Here is a 16,837-nt window from a genome sequence, read left to right as displayed (position 1 = left end):
CCGACCTAATAAGGTTTCCTGAAATGCATGATCTTGTCAAAAGTCACATGATGCACGGTCCTTGTGGTAGCTTATGAGAAAAAAGTCCATGTATGCAGGGTGTGCCAAAAATATGTCGTTTCAGATATCTTATGCAATTCAATGAAAATAAATCACAAGGAGAGGACGCGTATCCATTATATAGAAAGAGAAATAATGGAATTGGGGTGACTGTAAGAAATACAACATTGGATAACAGATGGGTGGCTCCATACAACCCAACGTTGTTAATGATGTTTAATTGTCATATCAACGTTGAGGTTTGTTCGAGTATAAATTATGTGAAGTACCTCTTCAAATATGTTTATAAGGGCCATGTCAAACACGTTATCCATATTGATAAAGACCAAGAAAATATTGTTATTAATGAGATATGAAAGTTTCAAGACGCACGTTATGTATCCCCTCTTGAGGCAGTATGGCGAGTTTTTAGCTTTTCTCTTTCAAAAATCCACCCTTGTGTGATGGCCTTGCAAATACATCTCCCGAATCAACAATTTGTTAGGTTCAAGGACGGTGACAGAGTGGAAGACATTGTTTATAGGGAGAAAGGAAAAAATTCAATGTTGATGACATTTTTCAAGAAGAATAAAGAAGATGCCAATGCGAGAAAATATTTGTATAAGGATTTTCCCAAACATTTTACATGGAATCGGAGCAACCATTGTTGGAGGACCATGGAACATAAATCAATGATTGATCAACTTGTTTATGCTAATCCAGTTGAAGGAGAGAGATACTACCTACGCCTGCTTTTATGTCATATTACTAGGCCTACCTGCTTTTAAGATTTATACACATCCAATGGTTTATTACACCCTACATTTCAAAAAGTAGCTCTTGAAAGAGGTTTGATAGAGACCGATGATAATTTATCACAATGTCTTGTAAATGCTTCCTTATTTCAATTTCCCAGCGCACTTAGAAGGTTATTTGCGACGATGTTGATTTTTTGTGAACCAGGAAATGTGCGCAAGTTATGGGACGACCACTATGATTCTCTTTCTCAAGATTATAGGAAACAATATAGATGTGCCGAACGAGTGCAAAATATGGTCCTCATCAACATTAGAGTCTTCCTAGAATCTATGAGTAAAAAGCTTAGTGATTACGACCTTCCAAATGTCAGTGCACACATAGATTTACAATCAAGAGGCTATCATGAGGTGCAAGAAGAATACTCTATAAATGTGGAAAATGAAGACTTACATGCGCAAGACTCTCTCAATCCAGAACAGAAGTTTGCATATAATGAGATAATGAGGCATGTGGATGAAAATATTCTGGGTGTGTTCTTCATAGATGGTCCTGGTGGAACCGGAAAGACATTTTTGTACAAAGCATTGTTGGCTAATATTCGTGCCCGTGGACTTATTGCACTTGCAACTGTCACGTCAGGTGTTGCGGCTAACAACATGTCAGGAGGGAGAACAGCTCATTCACGATTTGGAATTCCCCTCAATCCCTATAATAAATCGATGTGCAACATCACTAAACAAATCGGGAAAGCTCAGCTACTTCGCAAGGAAAAGGTAATCATATGGGATGAAGCAGCAATGGCTAAAAGACAGGCAGTAGAAGTAGTTGATCTGACAATGCAAGACATCACATATGAGAAGCTCCCTTTCGGTGGAAAGATAATGTTATGGGAGGTGACTTTAGACGAGTGTTGTCGGTCGTGAGACGTGGCACTCAACCACAAATTGTGGAGTCTAGCTTACGAATGTCACCTCTATGGGCTTCAGTTAAAAGGCTTCGATTAAATATCAACATGTGAGCGGTAAATGACCCAAGATTTTCTGATTTCTTATTACGAGTCGGTGATGGAAAGGAGGAAACATTGGACGAGTCCTTTATTCGTATACCTGATAACATGTCCATTCCATACACTGATAAACCTAATTCTGTGGACGCTCTTATTGAAGCAACATTTCCTTCTTTGCAATCCAACGGGTTGATTCAAAATTTATCATTTCGAGGGCAATATTGTCAACTAAAAATGAAAGTGTTGATGAGATTAATAATAAGTTGATCGAACGATTTTTTGGCGAGCAAAAAGTTTACTACAGTTTTGATGAAGCAGAAGATGACAAAAATAACTTATATCCGATAGAATATTTGAACTCGCTAAATGTTAGTGGTGTACCCCCTCACTATCTTCGGTTAAGAACTGGGTGCCCAGTAATACTTTTGCGAAATATCGATCCTTCAAATGGGCTATGTAATGGCACCAGATTGATATGTCGAGCTTTCCAACAAAATGTCATTGATGCAGAGATAGTTGTTGGACAACATGCTGGAAAAAGAGTGTTTTTACCAAGAATTCCTCTGTGTCCGTCTGACGATGAGATGTTCTCATTCAAACTAAAGAGAAAGCAATTTCCAATTAAGCTTAGTTTCTCCATGATAATCAATAAAGCTCAAGGACAAACAATTCCAAATGTATGTGTTTATCTGCCAGAATCGGTATTGATCTCACACGGCCAACTTTATGCGGCGTTGTCCAGAGGAATATCACGTGTCAATACCAAGGTATTAGTAAAGCCAGAAAAAACTTTTGATAATGATGAAATCTACACATCAAACGTTGTTTACAAAGAAGTTTTATGTGATTAACAAGGTACAATCAACAACTTATTATTTTACAATTTCTTCAAATATGTATCTTAGATACTCATTTGATATTTAATATAGGGCTAGCAGATGAAGCAACATGATTGTAGATTGGTGTAGTTTATATCTTGGACATGTTATAAATGTAAAAAACTACATTATTCAAAATTGTTGTTATTTATATATATTGTAAAATCAAGTATGAACTATTAGATGAAATTCTAAATTTAGACTCAACTTCTGTCGTATTATATGACTATGCACCTAGCAAGAAACTATTCGTTGAAATGAACTATTCGACACAAAATAGTCTATCAAATGGCCGCAATGAATAGCACATGTCTAAAGGAAACTAATCATCACTGATAAAATTATCTTCCGAAAGAAACTCTTTACCGACCGGCGCTTAGCGCGGGTAACGGCTAGTATATATATATATATATATATATATATATATATATATATATATATATATATATATATATATATATATATATATATATATATATAGGAATTTAGTAAAATTATATTATTATTTAATTAAATAATGATAGATATTAAATGGTTTCCATAATTATATAATTGTATGTATATTAAATGATATCCATAATTATAATTTTCTCTTTATGGAAATTAATTAAATTCGTCATTAATGTCAACAATAATATTCTTTCAGAATGAATTCGTATCTAGGTTTTTATGTCAGCACTAACATTATTTCAGGACTCACTCACTTAAAATACAATAAAGTTGTATGCAATATGAAAAATGGGGGTATATTCTAGTAAAATATACTCTCGTTCTCATAGAATACACTCTTATTATTTTATATATGAATTCATTCTAAAAAAATATTATTATTGACATTAATGACGAATTAAATTAGTTTCCATAAAAAGGAATTATAAATACGGATATCATTTAATATACATTTAATGTTTACTCAATTTTTATTGGTGCATTCTAGCAGACAATAGATGTGAGAAACATTTAAACCTACCTCATATATATATATATATATATATATATATATATATATATATATATATATATATATATATATAAGAGTACTTCTTAACCAATCATTTAATTAGTTTCAAAAATAAAATAAAATAATATATATATATATATATATATATATATATATATATATATATATATATATATATATATATATATATATATATATATATATATATATATATAAAAGAGTACTTCTTAACCAATCATTTAATTAGTTTCAAAAATAAAATAAAATAAAAGGGCATTTATAGTATTTTTACCATGGATTAAATATCAACATTAACTTCAATTACTATTATTATGGTAATAGTTTTATATTTTCACAATCTAAAACCCTGATCTCTTTTTTAGTTACCGTGTCACAACTCACAAGCTTGACGCCACTACCATCTTCTTCTCCCTATCTCTTGTCGTATTCTTCTCTGATACTACGACACCACCATCACCGTAACAATATCTCACCTTTTCCATCATCGGGTCTCTTCCTTTCTTGCTCACTGATTGTCGTCATTGGTCAAACTTTTGTTCACTCCACTCACAAAACGAGACTCAAGTTATCTATTCTAATGTATATTTGGACTTCAAGGCGTCATGTTTGGCTTCACTCCCTTTCTGCGGGAGCAACTGGTTAAATCATTCAAGTTTAATTATATATTCTTTTACATTGGAACTTTTAAGATCAGTGCTTTATCAATTTTGGCTTACATCTTCTTTTTTATTTTTTTATTTTTTTATTTATCAAAATATTAATTTTGCGAAACCATAGTCTTCTCACCACATGTTCATAATTTTAATCACTTTTAAATTGATGTTTGTGCTTATAGTAAATCTCGTGGCCTTCTCTTCGCCATTTGTTTCAAAATTCAATATGTTTCTTCTTGTTTTATGTTTTTGGCTTTAAATGTAAGGTAATGTAACCAAAATTTTGTTTTAAGATACATCAAATAATTTTCAAAATATGAACAAGTAGCAAAATACTTCAAATAGTAACAAAATGTAATAATGTATGATTTTAAAGTAAATTGTTCGTTTAAGTTTGAAGTAATTGATTAACTAAGATGATAAAAAAAATATTAATATACGAACCTGATGAATGAGAAATTCACTATGAAAATTGAAATACAATTTGATCTATTCAAAAAATTATTACCTCAATTCTTTAATCAATGTATCTCAATAGGTAAATTATTTTCTTCATTATAAATTTAAGTTTTGAATAGGATGAGTCATATCACAATTCACAGACTTAACCTTTTTTTATTTAAAAGAAATATAAATTTAATGAATAATATATATTTCACTTAAAATTGTTTGGGGTATAGCTACACCTTTTGATGCTTTATGGATGGAATATATTACTAATGCAACTATGTAATTTTAGTCATGAGAATTAATCTAAGTTATTCTTAATTGTTATATACTTAGTGTAACGGGATGAACATTTTAATTTAAATAAAACAAACTAATCATTCCATTTCATTAAAAGATAATCAAAGTATAAAATGTTGTCTCAAAACATCACAGTAAAACATAAAACATATAATGTGGAAAACTTTGGTGGATGTTATGCAATCAAGTCTGACTCTGTCCCCTTCTACAAGAAATACCCGAAACATTTAAATTGAAAATCGTAAGCACAAAGGTTAGTGAGTTCCCCAAGATACTAAATACCAAAATAGGCATCGCCCAACATGCATAACGGGCCTCGCCCAATATACATAGCCGACCTCGCCCAATAATATAGTGGGTCTCACCCAGCGGGCCTCGCCCAACATACATAGTAGGTCTCAACTAACGGGTCTCTCCTAATATACATAACAAAAAAGCAAGACTTACAAAGACAATCTAGCGTCCTACATAGTATAGTGAGAAGACACACCTCTTGCGTTTTCCAGCCGAAAACTCACCCACACACCCGCGATAACGGCTGAAACACGCACACACACAACGACATAGGCTGAAGTATGAGCATACACACACGAAATACACACATCGTCGCCACTTTTGTGGTTGCAGGCGGTAGTCGGAAAGGATATCGCTAACACGTTACATCCGCCGGAGCGGCGGCGGAGAAGGACGTTGTGACATCCCCATTTTCACGACCAGAAAAGACCGATTTTGTTTATGCTTTATAAAAATCAGAGTACATCTTTTAATAAAAATGTTGCGGAATTTGTTCCCAGTAAAACATGATAAATACATTATCAAAACATTTCCGAAGAAAAGTATTTTTATTCATTTTAAAACATTTGGGATGTCATCGTCAATACAGAAACATAAGCATAAACATAACTTACATTAGTGATCTACAATTTTTAATCTCTCAGTGTAATGTGACTTCGTATTGACACCTGTGATTCAAATAAGCTTGAGTGGGTCAGGTTGGGAAACTTGGTGAGTAAATAGGGTTTTCAACCCACAATAATATAATTATTATGTTTAATCATCAAACAATTAACCCAATTACTCATCCCCATTATCTTCTTTTGATATTCCCTAAAGTATTACCTTAAGGTTCATCTCCTATATCGTGTTTACCTCTCATCTCTTTACCTCGTATTTCCTTATATGTTCGTTCCTAAGGACTTTTCCTAAGGATCATCGCCAACATCACACAGACAATAATGCTTCATGGATTACTCCATCAACACGCACCTAGTGAGGATTGGAGTATCATCGCATGAATACGTAGTTACAACATCGCCTGAACTTGTAATTCATAGTAAGGGCTAGAGTATCATCACATGAATACGTAGTTATAACATCGTCTGAACTCGTAATTCATCACCTACAGGTTATGAGCCTGCTGGCATTTCCACGGGGTTGTCTATAAGAGTCCGTGGTCGCCATCTATACTCTGGTAGATGACTACATCTCCAAATTGTCGGGCAAGGTTATAGTATCTTTCATCCTACATCACCGATTCATCATTACCTATCTATCCTCACCTAATTATCATTACCTTCCTATCATCACCTATCTCTCATCATTTTTATTTCACATCAACTATTTCATCTACCCATGTTTTACCCAACATTTCGTAGGTATAAAATACATATACAGTTTAAATCATTTAAAACATGTATGAAATCGTTTTATCCAGCATAGACAGCAAGTATTCAGACAGTATACACACATATCACATAATTTAAATAAAATATTTCATATCTATGTGTAAATATGAAAGTAACTATGCACTCACCTGAAAGGTGGTGACTCGGCACTCGAACAACACTTTGTTATCTCAAAACAATTTTCCCTCGACAAAACCTAGTATCAATATCACTAGGGTTTAGTCTGATGTTAACCGTGACTAATTAATAGTCTAACTATTATTACTATTATATAAGCGCGACACAATACTTTTCACCCACTATATATAGACGAGGCCAAACATGGAACATCGGTGGGCAGGATCATTTTGGCATAAAAGCACTTCCGAATCCAACAACCCAAGCGACCCTCCAAACCGGAACCCCCGTACCGCGAGTGGTTAAAAAGAAATTATAATTGCATTATATCACCCATAATGATAGCCCAAATAATTATTCTAAGGAGCTAATATCATTACTATAATTATATAAAAGCTATATTAAAAATAGCATAGGCGTAGCCCACTTACAACGAGTTTTCTCGAAAACCGGGCTCCGTTTGGAGCAACGTTTCAGAACCGAAAGACTCTTTTTCTCAGGATTCTGAGAGTCTCCGGGCTTCCTTCGGGTGCTAGGGGGTTTACCTAGGCTTAGGGGGGGGGGGGGGGGGGGTTAGGACCTTTATAGAGAGAAAGAAGTTAGAGAAAGAAGAGATTTTTGGTGTGAGAAAGCGGGCAGCCTCGACCCTCTATTTATAGCTCAGACTTCGGACTTACGTTGGGCGTACCAAAGCCTTACGTTGGGCGTAAGTTCGGATAAGGTCTCCACGTGTCGCAGTTTCAGTGGTGCTACGCGTTCACTCCTCGGACCACACAAGGCCATAGTATGCTGGGCGTACTTCATTTTGGACGCGGGGCGTAATGTGAGGGCCAGGTGTCATCATCCGAAGCGAGTTCATTCGACGGCTGGGAGCTCGGCCACGTCATCATTTGATGCATCAGCTTTCCAAGTTGTACACTTAAGTTCTAAAGTTCGTATCTTTCGCATGCGAGCTCCGTTTTTGACGTTCTTTATATCCACGCGTAGGCGGGAACGTATTCTACAACTTTCATTCAGACTCTGTCGGCTAATTTTGACTTTATTTTAAAAGTTATATTATTAACAGACCGGGACAGGATTGGTTCGTTAAAAATTTATAACTTCTTCATCAGACATCCGTTTTCGTCTGTCTTTTTATCATTATGCTAATATTAACAAGATATTCGATTCTCATTTAGGTTGTGTCGACTAAAAACCGCTCAATCTAATATTCGAACTTCGGGTTGTACACTGCTAAGCCAAAACTTTGAAAAATCATAACTCCCTAATACGAAGTCAGATTTGGGCGTTCTTTTTATGGATGCTCTCGGTTTTAACGTCTTCTACGACTTTCATTTATATCGATAAGGATAGAAATCGCTCTATTGTAAACTCGCTATTTACGCTTCCTGGTGTCGAGCCGGTTCCGTCGCGAAACTTTGATGGGCCATAACTTCTTCGTTATAACTCGGATTTCAGCGTTCTTTATATGCACGAAATCCTTGTGACATATGCTACAACTTGGTTAGGATTAATCCTCCTAAATAATCTTCCATCAAAAACTCATTTTTGATGCTCTTTGTCTCTAAATTGACTAGCCCGAATCTACGGGCGTCACAATTACCTCCCTCTTAGGATGATTACGTCCCGGAATCATCAACGAAACAGGGCTCACATGATGACTCCATACGTTATCTCTTCATCCTAAGTAATAACCGTAACTTTGATGTTTCTTCGAACGAGTATCTAACTCTAAGACTTCCTGACTACACGCGGTGCCCGATCTTGGACCCACTCTCTATCTCATGTTAGACTTCCAATCATGATCTTCATGTCACGATCTTGATCTTTATTGGAGACTCCTTTTTTTAAAAACTTGAGATAAGTTTATTCCTTCAATTATCATAATAGACCGATGGGTCATGTTCTGATGACCTCTCATCGTATGATGCATTGCTTGGACTCAGGTCTTTTAGAGTCAAATTCCATAACAGACTATACCTTCCTTCATGTTCTAATCATATCTTAAAAGGTATCATTTCTAGCTATAAGCAACCGTCGTGATACCTCTACTGATCGCTTTGATTAATTCTTCTGGATTACGTCAAGTACTACATCGAACTTGGTTCTCGGAACCACGTAACATACTCGTTGTAGTCGGACTCAATTTGGTATGACCACTAGGTTCGGAATAACAACAATCTTCTTAGTCATCATCGAAACAATGGTAACAACATAATTGAATAAAACGGTATCAATTAATAGCTTCTTGGTAACCTTGTGACTTTCCGTGATCTAGTGTGAGTCTTGTGCTTCCGGTAGTATAGGTATCTACTACCATTCACACCTACTCATACTCGTCCCAAGTATTGTCTCGTAGTTTTCCAAGTCACCATACAAGAAAATCACATAACAACTTGACACATCAGATAACAAAACGAGTGTTTATATTATTTCCTGAAACTATAACATACGTGTTCAAGTTTACTCTATACTATGCCTCTAATAGGCTACACTTCCTAATACTATGTACATGGCTACTTCATATCTTGATCTTTGGATATGAAGTCCTCATCCTTGGTTCCCGACGTTTTTATCTGCCTCATCGAGGATCATGTGGAATGCCCTTGGCTTTGGCGGAGCATTTGGTCTTGCTACTTCATTTTTCTTTGGACAGTTCTTCGAAATATGCCCATCATTTTCACATTCGTAGCACTTCTTGTTGTCTAATGTACAATCTCTAGAATAGTGACCGGTCCTACCACACTTATAGCATGTCACTTCTCCATCACATCTTCCGAAGTGCTTTTTCTTGCACTTCTCGCACCATCTTGCCTCTCTTCCTCTTTCTCCTCCAGACTTTAGAGATTTTCTCTCCTTGTTAGACCTTGAAGATCCTTCAAACTTCCTCTTCTCTCCAACTTCAGCCTTGATGGCAACTCTTCCCTTGATCATATCCTCAACAAACTTGGCAGCCCAGATAGCTGCCTCTAGAGTAGGTGTCCTGACGTACTGGCACTACATACTCCCAAGGAAGTCCCTTTGCGTACTTGTCAGTTTTTGTCAGCTCGTCTGGGACAAGAAGCAAGGAAAATTCCATTTTCTCTGTGAAGTTGTTGGTGTATTCATCTATGGACATGCTTCCTTTCTTCAGAGTCAGGAATTGGTTCTCTAGCTCGAGCAGGTTTTGGGTTGAGCAGTACTTGTGCCTGAACTGCACTAAAAACTCTACCCATGTCAGTTGCAGTGGCTCATGATCTTTCCCAAGGTGTTCTACCAGCAAACAGCTTCACCCCTAAACTGACGCACTACATATGTGGTTTGTAGCTTGCCTTTGCAACCACATGTCATGAAGGCTAACTCCATCTCCGAGATCCAATCCATGACTCTGATCAGATCTTCCTTCCCAGTGAAAGTCAATGGCTTGAAAGTTAGAAAATATTTGTACTTGCATCCATTCCTTTCGACTCCGTCATCTTGATTGTTCCTCCTAATCACCAGTGGATCAGCTTGACCAACGGTCTTGCTGTCGTTCCCTTCCTCAGACTGACTGTCATTCAGCTCGGGCTGTTCAATAAGCATCGTAAGTTCCTTTCGATTTTGTTGAAGTAAACACCTTGTTTCCTCCATTTGGCGATCCAACATCATCTGGATCAACGCTTGCACTCCGTCCATCGTGATTGGCTCAGGAGCAGCTACTACAACAGGTATTTGCCCAATCACTAGTGGTTGATTCCTGTTTCCATTCGCGTTCCCGACTCCACTGCGGGTTCTTGCCATTTCGATCTATTCACCAATTTAAACGTTCAGTGTGTAGCGACGAAAATTTAGATAAGAAAGATTTTATTTACGATCGGCGTGTAAATCTCCTTATCACTCCAAAAAAAGTTACATGCCAGTTCTAATACCGTAACTAAACGTTTAGAAATATGAACATATAAAGTTTCTAGATCTGTTCAGCAACAGACCATAGATTCGATTATACATTTAGCATCATAAAGCATCATAAATTATTTTGCACATAAAAGCATGTTAGGCATTTTCCCTAAATAAGCTAGTGCTTATGTCTATTCAGGTGTATTATCTAAGCCACACTCCTCACCGCCATTGTTTAGCATTCTAAGTTTACGTTTAGAAATAAATCCATATTCATAGTTCGCTTAAACTAATGCTCTGATACCAACTGTGACATTCCCATTTTCACGGCCAGAAAAGACCGATTTTGTTTATGCTTTATAAAAATCAGAGTACCTGTTTTAATAAAAATGTTGCGGAATTTGTTCCTAGTAAAACATGATAAATACGTTATCAAAACATTTCTGAAGAAAAGTATTTTTATTCATTTTAAAACATTTGGGATGTCATCGTCAATACAGAAACATAAGCATAAACATAACTTACATTCATTTACACTATTGATCTACACTTCTTTAATCTCTCAGTGTAATGTGACTTCATATTGAAACCTGTGATTCAAATAAGCTTGAGTGGGTCAGGTTGGGAAACCTGGTGAGTACATAGGGTTTTCAACCCACAATAATATAATTATTATGTTTAATCATCAAACAATTACCCCAATTACCCATCCCCATTATCTTCTTTTGATATTCCCTAAAGTATTACCTTAAGGTTCATCTCCTATATCGTGTTTACCTCTCATCTCTTTACCTCGCATTTCCTTATATGTTCGTTCCTAAGGACTTTTCCTAAGGATCATCGCCTACATCACACATACAATAATGGTTCATGGATTACTCCCTTAAAACGCACCTAGTAAGGATTGGAGTATCATCGCATGAATACGTAGTTAAAACATCGCCTGAACTCGTAATTCATAGTAAGGGTTAGAGTATCATCACATGAATAAATAGTTACAACATCGCCTGAATTCGTAATTCTTCACCTACAAGTTATGAGCCTGCTGGTGTTTCCACGGGGTTGTCTATAATAGTCTGTGGTCGCCATCTATACTCTGGTAGATGACTACATCTCAAAATTGTCGGGCAAGGTTATAGTATCTTTCATCCTACATCACCGATTCATCATCACCTAATTATCATTACCTTCATATCATCACTTATCTCTCATCATTTTATTTCAAATCAACTATTTCATCTACCCATGTTTTACCCAACATTTTCGTAGATATAAAATACATATATAGTTTAAATCATTTAAAACATGTATGAAATCGTTTCATCCAACATAGACAGCAAGTATTCAGACAATATACACACATAGCACGTAATTTATATAAAATACTTCATATCTATGTGTAAGATGAAAGTAACTATGCACTCACCTGAAAGGTGGTGACTCGGCACTCGAACAACACTTCGTTATCTCAAAAACAATTTTCCCTCGCAAAACCTAGTATAAATATCAATAGGGTTTAGTCTGACGTTAGCCGCGACTAATTAATAGAATAACTATTATTACTATTATATAAGCGCGACACAATATTTTTCACCCACTATATATAGACGAGGCCAGACATGGATCACCAATGGGTAGGATCATTTTGGCATAAAAGCACTTCCGAATCCAGCAACCCAAGCGGCCCTCCAAACCGGAACCCCCATACCGCGAGTGGTTAAAAAGATATTATAACGGCATTATATAACCCATAATAATAGCCGATATAATTATTCTAAGGACCTAATATCATTACTATAATTATATAAAAGCTATATTAAAAATAGCAAAGGCGTAGTCCACTTACAGCGGGTTTTCTCGAAAACCGGGCTCCGTTTGGAGCAGAGTTTCCGAACCGAAAGACCCTTTTTCTCGGGACTCCGGGAGTCTCGGGGTTTCCTTCGGGTGCTAAGGGGTTTACCTAGGCTTAGGGGTGTGGGGGTGGGGGTAGGACCCTTAGAGAGAGAAAGAAGTTAGAGAGAGATGAGATTTTTGGTGTGAGAAAGTGGGCAGCCTCGGCCCACTATTTATAGCCTTGACTTCGGACTTACGCTGGGCGTATAGAAGCCTTACGTTGTGCGTAAGTTCGGATAAGGTCTCTACGTGTCGTAGTTTCAGTGGTGCTACACGTTCACTCCTCGGACCACACAAGGACGAAGTACACTGGGCGTAATTCATTTCGGACGCGGGGCGTAATGCGAGGGCCATGTGTCGTCATCCGTAGCGAGTTCATCTGACAGCTGGGAGCTCGGCCACGTCATCATTTCATGCATCAGCTTCGCAAGTTGTACACTTAACTTCTAAAATTCGTATCTTTTGCATACTAGCTCTGTTTTTGATGTTCTTTATATCCACACGTAGGCAGGAACGTATTATACAACTTTCGTTTAGACTCTGTCGGCTAATTTTGACTTTATTTTAAAAGTTATATTATTAACAGGCTGCGACATTAACGAGACATTAACAAGATATTTGACGTCATCTGATTTCCGTTTCCGTCTGTCTTTTTCTCGTTACGCTACTATTAACGAGATATTCGATTCTCATTTAGGTTGTGTCAGCTAAAAACCACTCGATCTAATATTCAAACTTCGGGTTGTACACTACTAAGCCGAAACTTTGAAAAATCATAACTCCCTCATTCGAAGTCAGATTTGGGCGTTCTTTTTATGGATGATCTCAGTTTAACGTATTCTACGACTTTTGTTTAGATCGCTAAGGCTAGAAATCGCTCTATTGTAAACTCACTATTTACGCTTCCCGGTGTCGCGCCGGTTCCGTCACGAAACTTCGACGAGCCATAACTTCTTCGTTATAAATTGGATTTCGGCGTTCTTTATATGCACGAAATCCTTGTGACATATGCTACAACTTGGTTAAGATTAATCCTCCTAAATAATATTCCATCAAGAACTCATTTTTGATGATCTTTGTCTCTAAATTGGCTAGCTCGGATCTACGGGCATTACAGACCTGAGGAATGATAGAAGGACAAAGGTGGTAGAAGGGTTCGCTATTACCGGAGAAGATAGAGGCAAAAGTGGCCCCAACCTTGCCCTTGAATTACGTCTTCTTCGGCAGCAAAACAGCACCGGCGATGCTCAACTCGCTTGGTGGCTCACGATGACGGTAAGGACTCAATGGTCTATGATCTCGATGGTGGAGGGAGCGGCTGCTGGAGATGAGGGGGATAAGGGTGGCAACGATCTTATAGCTAGGGTTAGGGTTTAGGGGAAATGCATGGAAGAAACAAGGGATGAAGGGAAGGCACGAGTTTAAGGTCCGTAACTTTCAAACAACATTCCATACTGACGCTTTTAATCCTTCCCCTAGATTTATTTCAGCTTAGGTCCGTATTTTACTCTTTAGCCCCTGCTTCTAAAAATCTATTCAATTTAAATCCAATAATAGCCAAACAACCCTTGCTTCATTAAATTCCTTACATTTTAATTCCTACTGTTACAATATAGACCCCAAATTCTGGAATTTATATCATTTAACTCCTTATTACTAACACTGATAAATTACTACGGATTTAGGGTTAAAATAAAATAAAATATAAAATACATCACGAGGTGTTAGGGCTTATTATTTATTTATCTACTTATTATTATCCTTATTTATTTACTTACTTATTTTATTTTATTTATTTCATTTTTAAAAGGAATGTTACAATTCTCCCCCACTTAAATTAGATTTCATCCTCGAAATCGGATCTCGCTTCTACTTCATGATGTACTCCCCCACAACAACTAATATGAACAAAAAAAAATCTACGTAACCAATCGGTCTCTACTTCCCGGCCAAATGCTAACACACTAATCCCCCACTAAAAGGGCATCACCGCGATGAAACTAACTAATCTCATATTGAACTGAACCATACCTTTACTTTTCTCCAACATTCCAGCTAGGTTATCCACTATTAACACTGGGGATCATCCCCGACCAGACAATAACAGACAAGCAAGCCCTCAACTTGAGATTTCAACACCTTATACTTAATAAAAGGCTCAGATAATCCTTCGAGTAGAAGGTTCATCTCTACAGCGGTTAGACTCAACGAGAGTTGCACAATAGAGTCAAATCAATTACTCTGAGATTATTTAATCCAAACTATAGGTGACTTAGCACTTTCGATCCACAAGCTAATCCACACATATGAAACCCCAAATCACTACTACTTCCCGAAACATCATCCTGCCTCCTATCTTATTTACCAAGATAATTGAGACCTCCCTGGTCCCAACTTATATACCCACTATTTGGAATGTCGGATTCCTGCTCGGCTTCTGAGTAAAAGAACAACCTCACAGTCGCCCCACATGACTTCCGAAAGAAACTTTGACCGGAAATAATTACCCGAACCATCTCGACACCAAACCTGATGCTAAGCTGAATGCTACAGGTCCAACTGTACTCTTACCTCATACCTGGTCTCCCACGACCAACCATATCGTGATTCCAAACATGTTTTGGCCCTCCTACAGCCTTGCAAACTAACCCACCATATCCTGATTCCAAACATGTTGTGGCCCTCTTACATCCTTGCGAACCGACCCACCCTGGTCTAAACCATCTGAAGCAAATCACAAGAAAAACACAGGTTTTCCACAACCTTACCACCAAACAAGGACCAATGAATGTTATGAGCCACCCTGCAGTCTTACAACATGCCTACACTATCTGCAAACCAGTGAAAGCTACGGGTCACCCCACAATATTCTTAGAACACTTCCACTAACTACTAACTAGTGAATGCTACGGACCACCCCGCAGTCTTACAATACTTCCACTATCTGCTAACTAATGAATGCTACAGGCCACCCCACAGTATTTCAACACTTCCACTATCAATAACCGCAACCCAAACCCTTACCGCTAATCTAACAATTCGATCACATCCAAAGTCAAGCACACACTCGATCCAACACTTGATCTGAACACAAGTCATACCCGAGACCTCAACATGTTCCTAAGTCTACTATCAAACACCACAAGAATGCAATCTCAATGTTGGTAAGTTTCCTGAACTTCCAACTCTCATAATCCTCAATGCGAACAGCCACTAGGATCGCCCTTCCCTCCGACGGGGATGCGAAACTCATCCAATGCTTCAAAACCACTTATGTCCTGAATACCTGCGCGATACTCCCCCACTTAGATTTGACTCAGTCTTCACAATACATGAGAATTAAAGGATTCCTGATCCTTCTTACCTTCTAATAGCCAAACTGCTGACAACCTGCGCTTGCCCGTGCTAGTTTTCCCTTACTAGCCAACTCAAAAGGCTGCGCAACCCAAACTGACGCAAAAATTGCCACAACCATAAATATTGATATAAAGGACCCCAAAGAAGGCAAAAGATACATACTTGCAATATCACATGTTGGAGTCCTGACCTCCCTTGTCTGACACTGCAAAACTCAACTCCTCTCCGTTGGGGCTCCCACCTACCCTCTCGTCGATCAGTGATCCTCAAAGTAGCTGAAGCAAGCGTGCTCACTGCTCCTCCCCTCAACATCGAACAATCGGCCTTCTTGTGGCCCACTTGATCATAGTGAAAACATAGCTAACGTGACCAATCCTGCCACACTTGTAGCAACCCAAACCCCTGGAGCGACGAACTCCATCGTGTAGTTTCCTGCACGTGTTGCACTGAATTCGGCCCTGCTGGCCTCTTAAAAGTTGATCGGAAGTCTTAAGTCTCTTCTCGGGACCCTCCAATATGTGCACCTAATCTGACCTCCTCTTTCGGATGTGATCCAAGTCAATCTCCCGCTCTCGGACTCTAGAGATCGTATCATTCACGGTCTCGCACTCTGAAATACTCACCAATTTCCTGATATCATCCCGCAACATATCATGATACCTTACTTTCTTCATCTTTATATCTGCTGCATATTATGGCACCAATAAAGCCCTTTACCAAAAATTGGCAGTGATATCTGCTACGGTCTCAGTAGTCTGGCGGAGACCTAGAAACTCTCTTGCCAACTACTGCACCTCAATCGTTGGTGAAAACTCATCTCGGAACCTGATCAAGAAGTCATCCCATGACATGGCATCCACAACATC

At 37.8% G+C, this 16,837-nt stretch overlaps 1 protein-coding gene across 1 annotated transcript; it reads left to right on the top strand.

Annotated features, from left to right (window-relative positions):
* Nucleotides 1–980: 980 nt before the first annotated feature.
* On the top strand, nucleotides 981–2,655 carry LOC111912204 (uncharacterized). Its single transcript, XM_023907927.1, has 2 exons — nucleotides 981–1,717; nucleotides 1,965–2,655. Exons 1-2 carry the CDS (start codon nucleotides 981–983, stop codon nucleotides 2,653–2,655), a joined length of 1,428 nt encoding a protein of 475 aa, XP_023763695.1.
* Nucleotides 2,656–16,837: the final 14,182 nt, after the last annotated feature.

This window comes from Lactuca sativa, chromosome 2 (genome assembly GCF_002870075.4).
Source record: "Lactuca sativa cultivar Salinas chromosome 2, Lsat_Salinas_v11, whole genome shotgun sequence".
In the NCBI taxonomy this organism is placed as follows: Eukaryota; Viridiplantae; Streptophyta; class Magnoliopsida; order Asterales; family Asteraceae; genus Lactuca; species Lactuca sativa.
This window is presented reverse-complemented; position numbering and strand designations above follow the sequence as displayed.